The sequence below is a fragment of the Drosophila miranda genome, chromosome XR (genome assembly GCF_003369915.1).
Source record: "Drosophila miranda strain MSH22 chromosome XR, D.miranda_PacBio2.1, whole genome shotgun sequence".
In the NCBI taxonomy this organism is placed as follows: Eukaryota; Metazoa; Arthropoda; class Insecta; order Diptera; family Drosophilidae; genus Drosophila; species Drosophila miranda.
In genome coordinates, this window is record NC_046674.1 from 40,283,341 (window position 1) to 40,295,652 (window position 12,312).

Here is a 12,312-nt window from a genome sequence, read left to right on the forward strand (position 1 = left end):
GGCGAGCGAACAAAGAGAGCGATAGAAGGAGAGCGCTATACCTGCAGCTAATCCCATAGTTCGGGCTGAAGCTAAGCCGAGAACGAAACGATAGAGAGAGCGCGAGAGAACGGCAGGAATGAAGAAGGCGAACAGAGAGGCGAAAGAACGGCCGCTGCTGTGCTTAAGCATTGCGACAGGCAATAATTTTGTACAGTGGGCAGTGCAAATATCGAACACTAATGGTGATTTACGTTAGGCTGCACCACTAGCTATAATTGAAAGTATTTATGCTGCTTGACCAGACAACCTCTTCTGAGGAGAGCAACTCTGGTCATCCGTACCCATATGGTTTATCTAGATCGAACCGCATTTTCAGTCCCTTGTTAAATGAATTTTCTCTATGATCTTCGACTAATTAAGCCGCTGTTTTCTACGGGTCCAGTCGGGGTTCCAGGCTGTGTACTCAGGTACTGCGCCGAGGATCTTTGTGGACCCTTGCTTAAACTATTCACCCTGTCCATTGATTCTTCTTGCTTCCTCCCGATCTGAAAGGAATCATTTATAATTCCTCTCCATAAAAAGGCAGCAAGTCTGAGGCAAAAAATGACACAGGTATATCGAAGTCATCCGCAATTTCTAAAATGTTTGAGAAAGTTTTAACTCCGCACTTGCAACATCTCTGCAAGTCACTTATATCTCCAACTCAGCATGGATCAAGGCGGCGATCAGCCACCACGAATTAGAGTTAGAGTTTACACTTTTTCATTTTTAAAGGCTTTTAAGGTAACTTACATCGAATGTTACTTACACCGACTTTAATAAAGCATACGACTGTGTAAATCCACCACATAAACTTGACCTTTTAGGGTTTCCGACCAACCTTCTGAGATCTATTTCTATCTACCTTTGTTCCAGGTCTCAACGAGTCCTCTTCAAAAACTCCCTCTCTTTACCAGTCAAGGTTTCTTCGGGAGTACCACATGGTAGCCATCTAGACTCCCATCTGACTCTAGTAGGCTACTATTAGTAAACCTCCCAACTTTAGTTAACCGTAGAAAATTGTGAATTTGTAGTGATGTTTCCAAAAATTTTAAAAATGATTGATTAATCTTTCGACGATATTAACACATTCACAACGCGTTGTTAGATTTTTATAAAAACCATAAATTTTTAGAATTTTGTCTGCTTTTCGCAGACCAGAACTCAGATCCGAACAAAAAACGATTATTACTGGAAACGCAACCGATGCTATTTCTTGGGCTCGAGCGAAATATAGAAATATTATATTAATGACTATACAATACCAAGATATTGCATCAAGAACAAATGATATTTAATTTTTCGTTGGACCGGCACGCTGGCACTTTAATTCTCCTTCAGGCTATACTTCGCCTCAGACCGCCAACCGCTGCCTACTCGGCTTCGTCTCTTCGGCTAGGCAGCAGTTCGCCTTCGGCAGCTGTGTTCGTTCCCAAGATCCTACTATACTTTTTTTTTAGGATTCTGGGACTTAATCAAGCTTAACAGACGAGCCGAGCGGGCGTTGAAATAAAAAAATTTTAATAAACACAATTTGAAATATGTAAACTATTAATAGTTATGCACATACGTTTATTTAAGAAACTAATAATTATTGATTATTAACAGATTCAATTGGAAGTGGCTCTGCAGATGGTGCTTGCAACCCAGAAGAATTTGACTGCTATAATGGAAATGTACAGGATCGTTTTGGCATGGAGGCGATTGCCAGCTTGCATCGTCAACTTGATGATGATGATAATGGAAACATTGATTTGAGTGAATCAGATGATGTATGTTAAATGATTTTATGACAAATCCTCCATAATTTTATTTTCTACTATTTAAAAACTATTTTATACCCATAGTTCCAATAGCATCACATTCCAATTCGTGTATGATAGTGGTTCTACTGGAATTTCATATCCAACTTTTACGCGTGATTGGCTATTCCGTTTAGTTGGAAAAACAGGTGATTTTTCAGTCAAGATTATTGGTTAGTGGCAGCACAAAGCTATTTGTCGCTGGATGTGGTTTGAAGACGTTTTCTAAATAGACAGAAAATGTATTTGCCCTCTCTTTGTTGCCGCGAGCTCACTCTCCGGTTTGCGTACGTAACGGTGGTTCACTCTCGATTGGTGGAGATACGCCTCCTTCAGCTTTCCACAGTGGGAATCGTTTTCCGTTCTCATCTTCTAGAGCTTTGCGTAGTAAACGGTTGGCTATTTTAAACCACTTCTTCGAGGCAGGTAATCTATGGGCTTGCCATTCTCGCCGAAGTCTTCTCTTATCGAAGCTCTGGAACACGACTGCTGCTGTGAATTGTATTACCTGTTATTATTGGAGTGGAGTGTTTGGCAGCCATTGATATTACAGCCACAAATGATTCAACTGAGCTTTCTATGTCATCTTAACAGTAGATATTTGGGCAGCCATCAATATGGGAACTTATATATTTGCTTTATTTGAGCCAATCTATTTTGCTACAAGTTAGAAAGTGTGGTCGTTTTGAGAACAGTTTGTTTTTTTTCAGAAAGCTGATTGCTTATTTTGTACAAGTGCATTGGGTCATTAGTGAATAAAAATGTGCTGCGAAACATTGTTAAGCGAAATTGCGGTTAACCCAGACCTGGGGAATAAGCGGGATTGTAAACAAATTATTCAAATCGTTCAATTTCTATAAAAACTTGGAAGGCGATATCAGATACATTTTGCAAAAAGTTTTATTTTTTACCCTTTCCATATATTAATAATAAATATAATATACTATGTCCCCAAGTACATTAAACTCTCAAAAGACTAGAATGTTTTTTATTAATTAAAAAATGAATATTTGAAAAATATAATAATAATTCGTGAAATAAAAGTAATACAAATACAATACACAACGAAAAAGTTTTTAAAATACACGGAATTAAAAAAACGAGGGCGAACGTTGTGAGTTGCTGCGGAGACCGCAACTCTTCATTTATACCCGATACTTAGTCAGTATGTCTCTCCTGCGGCAGACGCCGCGAATATTAAACGACACGACAAAGAATGCGTGCGAGAGAGACAGAAAATCAGTCTGAGCAAGGGGGTGGGGCGAAATTTTGGGATATACGTTTTATAGTGAGATCTAACAGGAGTGCGGATACCAAATTTGGTTGCTCAAGCCTTAATAGTTTCTGAGATTTGTGGATGCCCCAGATTTTCGTCTTTTGCGGGGGCGGAAGGGGGTGTGGCGAAATTTTAACACAAAACGGTCAAGGTCCGATATCACAGGAGTGTGGATCAAAAATTTGGTTGCTCTAGCTCTTAAAGGTTCTGACATCCTTGAACTCATATTTTGCAATAGGCAAAACCGACCATGAAACCTGTGTGTTAGAGAGAGACAGAGCGAGAAAGAATGAAATTGTTTTCTTGTTTCTGGCTATAATAATTATACGATCTGGTTCAGATTTTGCACTCTAGAAGATATAGTCATCCTCTACGATTCTGCGTTTTCTGTTCTCTCGTATCTTTGAAATTGTGGATGCCACAGATTTTCGTCCGTTGTGGAGGCGGAAGTGGGCGGGGCAAAGTTTTGAAATATTCTTGTAACAGTGACATATCACAGAAGTCCGGATATAAAATGTCGTTGCACTAGCTCTTATAGTCTTTGAGCACTAGGCGCTAATAGGGACGGACAGACGGACGGACGGACAGACAGACCAGGGCTCAATGGACTCGGCTATTGGTGCTGATCAAGAATATATATACTTTATGGGGTCAGAAACATCCATTTCCACCACAAATCTAATATACCCCAATACTGATTTTGAGTATCGGGTACAAAACAAACTTCCGCCTGGCTACTCTACTTACTGTGATGCAATTCAAGCTTTGAGCAATCAGATCAGCCGACAATGTGCGTCCAGCTGATTCTGCCTAAAAAAAGCTCTTAGATCAGCTTGGCCTTCAACTCCGATTTCAACTACAGTGTGCGCGAGCCCTTCGGATTGCTGAGTCGAGATTACCAATGGGTGTGCTTGGCATTGTAGTCACAAGCTGCTATAAAGCAGTCACCTAATAGGTCGAAGAATTTTAAAAATTCTGCTTCAGAAACGGAGATGCGCAGCTGCGGCTAGGTTCAAGTACCCGCTTAGAGGTTCCACATGAATTGGAGTTGCCTGTAGATAAGTTCTAGCAAATGAATTGATCTGCTTGATCAGAATTCCAGTAGCTTCATGAGCCATACCATCGGTATGATTTATCGCATAGAAGTTGTGGCCATTGAGATGAAAATAATTTTGTTTGTTAGGTGAGTCTCGGATATGAGCATGGCGTCACTGTCATATTGATCGAGGAACTGCAAGACCTCGCATTCGTGCAGCGAAATGCCTTTCGATGCCTGTTTAATAAGGAGCTCCAAAGGGAGATTTTGATTGCTCATAAGTTCCTGCACCATTTGTTGTATTGCTACCATTGTATTTGTTATAGTTACCAGCATTGACTCAATTTCACTACTCAATTTGCTCATTTTATAGACAGGCTCAGTAAGATGTACATCCCAGCAGGCAACGCAGACTGCGCGTAGAGTGCAATAAGTTTTCTTGTCCATATCCCTGACAACTTCGTCCAATGCACGGGTCCATTTCGTTTGTGCGGTTCCCCAACGTTGATTCTACGGTGCAGTAGATATTGGAGCTTGTAGATTGGGTGGACTTCATTTTTACCTATAGGCATACCATCAGGAGTCAGTTCTACCTTGAACATAGCTTGGGGAATTTGATTTATATTTATTACTAGCAAGGCCTCGGTGGGTTCGCTCGCTGATATATTCTCTAGAGGCATTTTTAATTATTAATTTATTTTTTTGACGATTGGACGTTGATATACAATGACTGCATCTTTCAAGTGGCGATGCAATTACTGCATCATCAAGTGGCCCGTGTGACACCAGGAGAAGACTCTTACGCGCGCATCCCAGGCAAAACAAAGCACTCCACCCGCCCAACCAACCGATGGGCGCTGCCGCATGACGCGCGGCGCGTAGCCGAACCGAACGCGAGCATGCTGTTAGACTAATATAGAATATAGAATATTAGTAATTTAATAAGAGGAAGGAGGGAAGGAGGAAGAGGGAATTATAATCCGAGACTTAAACCCTAAACGGTTCATGCAAGAAATAATTCCATCGACAAAGTGAAAAGGAAAACGGTATAACTAGCGAAGTATAGAGAGTTTTTTTTTTTATAAGAGTCGTCAAATTCCTTTGACCACCTCTTTATACACCCAAGCACGCCCATGACCTTATTTACCATGGTAGAAATGTGTTCAGAAAACTTCAGCTTCAACTTCTCTCAAGAGATCCACCACATAGGGTATATCGAGCCAACAAGGGGCTAGAACGATGAAATGTCATTACTTTGCATTTCGAGGCATTAAGGTGTAACTAGTTTGCGCAACACCATGACTGTTGTTGAGATCGGATTGCAAGCGAGAATGAAATGAAATGTCCTTATACTGGAAACAGAGTTTAACATCATTCGAATACATAAGTACTCGAGAATATGTTAATACCGAAGGCAAGTCATTAATAAAGAGTGTGAAGAGTAAGGGCCCTGTGGTACTCCCGAAGAAACCTTGACTGGTAAAGAGAGGGAGTTTTTGAAGAGGACTCTTTGAGATCTGGAACAAAGGTAGATAGAAATCCATCTGGATGTTGGTCGGAAACCCTAAAAAGTCAAGTTTATGTGGTGGGTTCGTATGCTTTATTAAAGTCGGTGTAAGTAACATTCAATGTAAGTTACCTTAAAAGCCTTTAAAAATGAAAGAGGTAAACTCTAACAAGTTCGTGGTGGTTGATCGCCGCCTTATAAATCCATGCTGAGTGGGAGATATAAGTGACTTGCAAAGATGTTGCAAGTGCGGAGTTAATACCTTCTCAAACATTTTGGGAATAGCGGATAACTTTGCTATACCTCTATAATTTTTTGCGTCAGACTTGCTACCTTTTTTATGGAGAGGAATTATAAACGATTCCTTCCAGATGGGGGGGAAGCAAGAAGAATCGATGGACAGGGTGAATAGTTTAAGCAAGGGTCCACACAGAGCCTGTATAAGGCAATTTCATTTCATTCTCGCTTGCAATCCGATCTTAATACCTTTCAGTCATGTTGTGCAATCTTGTTACACCTTAATGACTCGAAATGCAAAGTAATGACATTTCATCGTTCTAGCCCCTTGTTGGTTCTCTTGAGAGAAATATCCTGGTGAATGATCTTGGTGTTTTATTAGACGCAAAGTTAAAGTTTTCCGAACACATTTCTACCATGGTAAATAGGGCCATGGGCGTGCTTGGGTTTATAAGAGGTCGTCAAAGGAATTTGACGACCCCTATATAACAAAGACTCTCTATACCTCGCTTGTTTGTCCGATCTTAGAATACGGCTCCTGTGTATGGTGAACTCAGTACAGAAAAACTTTTTACTCTTTGCTCTGCGGGGCCTTAACTGGGATGAAGGTGTGAGACTCCCATCTTACTCTAGTAGACTGCTATTAGTAAACCTCCCATCCTTAGCTAACCGTAGAAAAATGCTTGGTGTGATTTTTATGCACAACTTGATCAGGGGTGACATAGACAGCCCTGATCTGTTGAGCCGCATAAACTTCACGATTCTTATTAGACTTACTAGAAATTTTATACCGTTGTTCCTTCTACTTTGTAGATCGAATTATTCCTTGCATGAACCGTTTAGGGTCTTATGCTCGGATTATAATTCCCTCTACCATGTCATATCCACCACTAATTCTCTTCCTCTTATTAAATGACTAATCCTTACACACCTTTCTAGTAATTAGTAATTATTAATTGTAGTGGTATTTTTATGTTTATTTTGAATGCATGTCTAGTTCTCTTAGAAACTTTCGTGCTAATCTTTCTCGAATATTAGTCTTACAGCTATCTTTCCTGCATGCTCGCGTAACAGCCTTCTGCTGGTGTCACAAGGGCCACTTGACGGTGCAGTAATTGCATCGCCTCTTGAAAGATGAAGTCATTGCATGTCAACGTCCACTATTAGAGGTTGTCTGGTCAAGCAGCATAAATACTTTCAATTATAGCTAGTTGTGCGCCTAACGTAAATCACCATTAGTGTTCGATATTTGCACTGCCCACTGTACAAAATTATTGCCTGTCGCAATGCTTAAGCACAGCAGCGGCCGTTCTTTCGCCTCTCTGTTCGCCTTCTTCATTCCTGCCGTTCTCTCGCGCTCTCTCTATCGTTTCGTTCTCGGCTTAGCTTCAGCCCGAACTTTGGGATTAGCTGCAGGTACAGCGCTCTCCTTCTATCGCTCTCTTTGTTCGCTCGCCTGCATTAGGGCACGGGCAAGTCGGTCCGCCTGCCCTTAGTCAGTCTGGAGTTGATCTTCGTAGTCATCAGAATCGCATCGTTGTTCATCAGTCGTTAACACGCATACCCACATACATACAAATAACAAACATACTTTCGCTTTCGTGTATCAATAAATTGCAACATATGTACATACGCATACGTGGGTTTACATATAACAATAAATTGTGCCTCTTATTTAAGCCCGCTTGACTTTTTATTTAAATCAAACTTGCTACAGTTATCAAAAACGCTTAATAGCTTAACATAGCTGGTTTGGAAAAATTGGGCAAAAGGATCTACGATTGCCTGATAATTATTTGCCGACTTATTAACGATCGGCTGAGTGACGGTTGCTACTTGCAGATCCCGAGGAGCGACCCTTTTGAGATTTGAAGACTCATTAGGCAGTTACAGACTGCTAAGCTGAGACTCCATGGTTAGGAGCCGACTCTTCGATTGTGAACAACACCAGTGAAGTGATTTTATGCGAGTTTCAATCCCAGTCCGAGTTTCCGTGATATACACCTGTATATAAATCAGACCTCGCAAATAACGGTTGACACTTTCGGCGTGTCTGATAAAAACCTCTCATTGACGGACACATTGAGAAAAGGGACTGAAAAGACCCGATCAAATCTGTTATTTCTCAACTCGCTCTTCGCTCAAGCAGACAGATTTTTTCACTTCTCTGTCGCGAGCGAACGAAAAAAGTGTCTTTTGCGTATGTATGCGTGCTTGTACGTGTGATGCTTATAGCAATGATCAATTTTTGTGAATTCTATACGGTTTGACTATTGGAGCTTAAAATGAATCGTGAAAAGCAAAACATAAATGTTCGTTTGCCAATTTTGCAAATAAATATACATATTACAATACAATAGCCCAAACGATGCGGAATACATGAATAAATAAACATATACACGAAAAAAAAACTAAAAACACTTTACTCGGACACTTTTTTGGTTCTGCTCATCTAAAGACACTTTTGCTGTGAGCGCTTGACCAAAGTGTCTCTCTAAGTTGTTATTGTGAGACACGATCGTGTGTCGGACTCACCCGAAAACCCGAAACACATAACACAAGCGAAGAGACAAAAAGTGTTCTGCTCAGTGAGAGACCGTGTCTTCGTGGTCTTTTTCTGTTTTGTCAGTGACGAGACAGCAAAGGGAAAAAGTGTTGACCGTCGTTTGCGAGCTATGTGTAGGACTCATTCTAAATTACTGGGAGACAAGACTTTTCCAAAGAGAGGTTGAAGAAAAAGGTCAAAGGTTTGCAAAGGGACTGGGCACAGTGTTTAAAAATGCAACTTGGTACCTTATCTGGACCCGCAGAAAACGATATGTCCATAGATGACAAACCTTCCAGAACAACGCTTTCCTCGAAAATATACGAATAGGTTTCTACTACATTTTGAAAGGTAATGATTATAGCACTGACTATTAACGGCAAGGAACAGAGATCGAACGGAGAAGTATAGAGCTAAGGCCGACGTGGAGCCCGACTTCTGGTACTTTTTATAGAGCCTGGATTTATTATTTTATAAGTATGATAAATACTTGGAGAACCAGGGAGGCCTGGACGATACAGGTACAGTAATTTCTGGAACAAATGTATTAAGGGCGGAGTAAATAGAGCTATAAAACGAGTTAACAGTTGCGTCTATGTTCGGTAATGAATAAAGAAACGGCCAATCAACAAGAGAGAGATGTAGATTTAAATCGATAAAGTTTGTTTTGCGAAAACACTTTATGCGGCAAGGAGCCATGGAACTGTCAGCACAACCAGATCGGGTACACTCAAGGGATATCGACAGAGTTGGATGGAAAGGATCTTCAGGGAATGATATTGGGCTTGCTCTAGATACCTTCAACAAACATGAGGTCAAGAAGTCTGTCCCTAATGTTTTTAACGGCATTAATTTGGACAAGGGAAATATCCGTTAGCCCATTGATAAAGTCATTGTGGCAATTGGGAAACAACATGTTAGCGTCATCGCAAGGCAGTCAAGAAAGAAATGGGAGGTTAAAGTCCCCCATGACAATAATTCGATCGTTGCACCCTAATGCAGATAGGACAGTATTAATTGCTGAGAGGTGGTTTAAGTAAACCTCAGCATCAGACCTGGGAGGAATGTAGGAGCAGCTTAAATAGAAAAATTCTGAGCCAACACGAACTTTGACTGCAACAAATTCAATTCCATGGATGTTATTGAATGGGAATAACTCAGATGAGAAATCAGATTTGACTGCAATCAGAACCCTACCAGCAAAAGATGGGCGGTCTATTCTATAAATAGTGTAACTATCAATGAAAATTTCATGATCATTGACAGAGGAGTTAAGCCAGGTTTCGGTAAACGCGATGGCATCGAAATCAAAGGACGCGCTATTAGTATGAATTTGACGCAATTTTCCCAGCAAACTGCGAACGTTCTGATAGTGCATGGAAAAATAGTACATCAGTTTTTTGGAGCATGTTCGGTAATTCTTGGACTCGAGTTCGAATCTTTGAGAAGAAACTCATGCACAATTGTATGCTCAGGCCATATTGACGGTTCTAGAGAACAGGATAGTAAAGAATCAGGGAGAAGAATTTTAAAGGATGATATGTTGCGCTTATGTTTAAATGTAAATTTAGTCACAACTATATCAACAGGCGAAGTGTTAAGTTTAGCGGCAAGATGTTGCTTAACGTCCTCCGTTGTATCCTCATGAATAAGACGGGAAACAAATATTGCTTTCCGAGAAACCACTGCTCTAAGTTGAAGTCCTGAGCAAGAGCGTGATGGTAAAGCTACTCCTAAAAGAAGTTATGGTCTAGGTATAACTTTTCTATACGGTTTAATCATCACATCTGCTTTCTTTTGAGGATCATTCGTTTGTCAGTACGCAGGAAAAAAACAAGCAAAAAAGAGTGGTATTTCTTTCTTGCTCTTGTCTCTTTGAGAGCCGAGAGAGCGAGTTGGAAAAGGGAAAAGAGAAAACGATATGCCAGTCCTGGCCTATTCCAACAGACCGTCAAGCATAATGCAAACTCTTAAATTTGGAAAAAATGCTAATTTTCCCTACTTGTGGGAGGATCGAGAATCGGTTCGTTAGTTGACATCCTTGGCCAAACAGGAATAATTAAAAAATAAATCAAGTCGTCGAGGTATTTGGCCACTGATCGATAGTTATGTTCGTCATTGACTTGTATTTTTATTTGTTTATTTTTATTTAATTTTTGTTACCACTTTTTATGGACGTGACATTTTTTGTTTTCGCCAATTTTATTAGTTAATTTTTTAACCAGTTCATTACCATTTCCCTGACTCACATAACTAGGTGGTGGCCTTACTTGCTTGGCCTTAGGTGTTTGAGAGTTATCATCATCTTCTTTTCGGTCTTTAAGAATCGTGAATTTATTGGTTGTTAGCGCCCTATTAAGCACAGTGTTTTCAGATGTTTTGGTGGGTGCACAATTTTGCTTAGTTACTTGAGGGCTGAATTTTCATTTTATTTATCTGTTTTAGTGTTTCGTTAACGTTTTGCGTACTTTTCGGTTGGGAGAGGGGGAGCTTTTCGCAATGAGTTGACAATACCGGGCGCTGAGAAGTCGAAGACAGTTGCAAGCGACGGCATTGTACTGGTAATACATTAAGGGTCGGGGGACGGGCACTGGGCCCTCCACGACTACCTTTGCAATGTGCTGCTTGAGCTATAATGCTGAGATGCATACGTATAGGCAAGACTCCGTGAAACGATTTTCTTGAATCCATGGGATATAACAGTCTTAGGTAAGATTGTTTAAACCCAAAAAGGATTTTGAAAAATGTTTGTAATGGCGCCCTCATGTTAAATATTAGAGCCGGTTTTTTTAACTCAATATTTCCTAATCGGCAAGATGAATTTGAATGAAACTTTCAGGCAATGTATCTAAATATAGGTAGTTTAAAATAATATGATAGTAAAAAAGTTTCAAAATTTGTTTTCAAAATAAAACATTAGGTTAGGTTAGGTTAACCCGGACGGCCCTCAGCGGGGCCACGCATAGGCCAATATGGCCCTTAGTTATCCGGATGGGGGTGTGTATGAACCGTCGCGGGAGTGTTAATGTGGTTTTAAAAAGTCCCCGAGAGTCGAGGTGTTTTTAGCATAGGCCAGCAGTTTCTGTGGCGTCCTTTTGGAGGCATCTTTCAGTGATGCCAACACTGGGGCGCCCAGGTATCTCCTCCTTGCCCTTGAGAGAGCCGGACAGTTGCAGATGAGATGTTCCAGGGTTTCGATAGCCCCAGGTTCCTCACATTTCCTACAACTGTCTCTGTTGGTGATGCCTAGCTTTGCTGCATGTGCAGCAGCCAGACAGTGACCTGTTAGTATCCCCACTAGCAATCTACAGTCCTTTCGTGGTAGGTGCAGTAGGTAGTGGCTAAGTTTCTCGTTGCGCTCCTTGCACATTATCTTCGAGGTTCTGCAGGTGGTGGTACTCCTCCACCTGCTATCAGTCTGTGCTCTAGCCTGCTTCTCTAGATCGCCTTGCAGCGTTCTGAGGGAGACAGGCACGTTCTCGGTTTTCCTATTCTCCAGCCCGACGCCTTCCTTAGCTAGTACGTCCGCCGCTTCGTTTCCTTCGATGCCCTGGTGGCTGGGAACCCAATAGATCCGCACTGTCTTTGTCGTGCTTAGGCAACGGCCTTGGTTCAGTTCCCCCGACTTTAGATCGGGAAGACGATGGACCATAGCCTTAGCTAGACACTGCATTACCCCGGGCAAGGCAAGCGACAGTGCATTATCCTCGCCCGGGATAATGCAGTGTCCATTGCCCAGCCGGCACCCTCGTGGAGGGTTCAGCTAGAGGGTTTTTGCCAGCTAAAAAAAAATAGTACATTTACTACTACAAAAATAAAAAAAAACGATGGGTAACGTTGTGAGTTGCTGCTGCGAGTGCAACTTTACATTTATACCCGATACTTAGT

General features: G+C 41.2%; 1 protein-coding gene across 4 annotated transcripts in view; it reads left to right on the plus strand.

Moving 5' to 3' along the window:
• The window catches only part of LOC108156568 (stromal interaction molecule homolog), a 193,307-nt gene that overhangs the window by 121,293 nt on the left and 59,702 nt on the right, over window positions 1-12,312 (plus strand). For all 4 annotated transcript variants that reach the window (XM_033387131.1, XM_033387130.1, XM_033387132.1 and 1 more), the window contains exon 3: window positions 1,630-1,793. In XM_033387131.1, coding sequence (XP_033243022.1) covers window positions 1,630-1,793 — 164 coding nt within the window. The remainder of the gene's footprint in view (window positions 1-1,629; window positions 1,794-12,312) is intronic.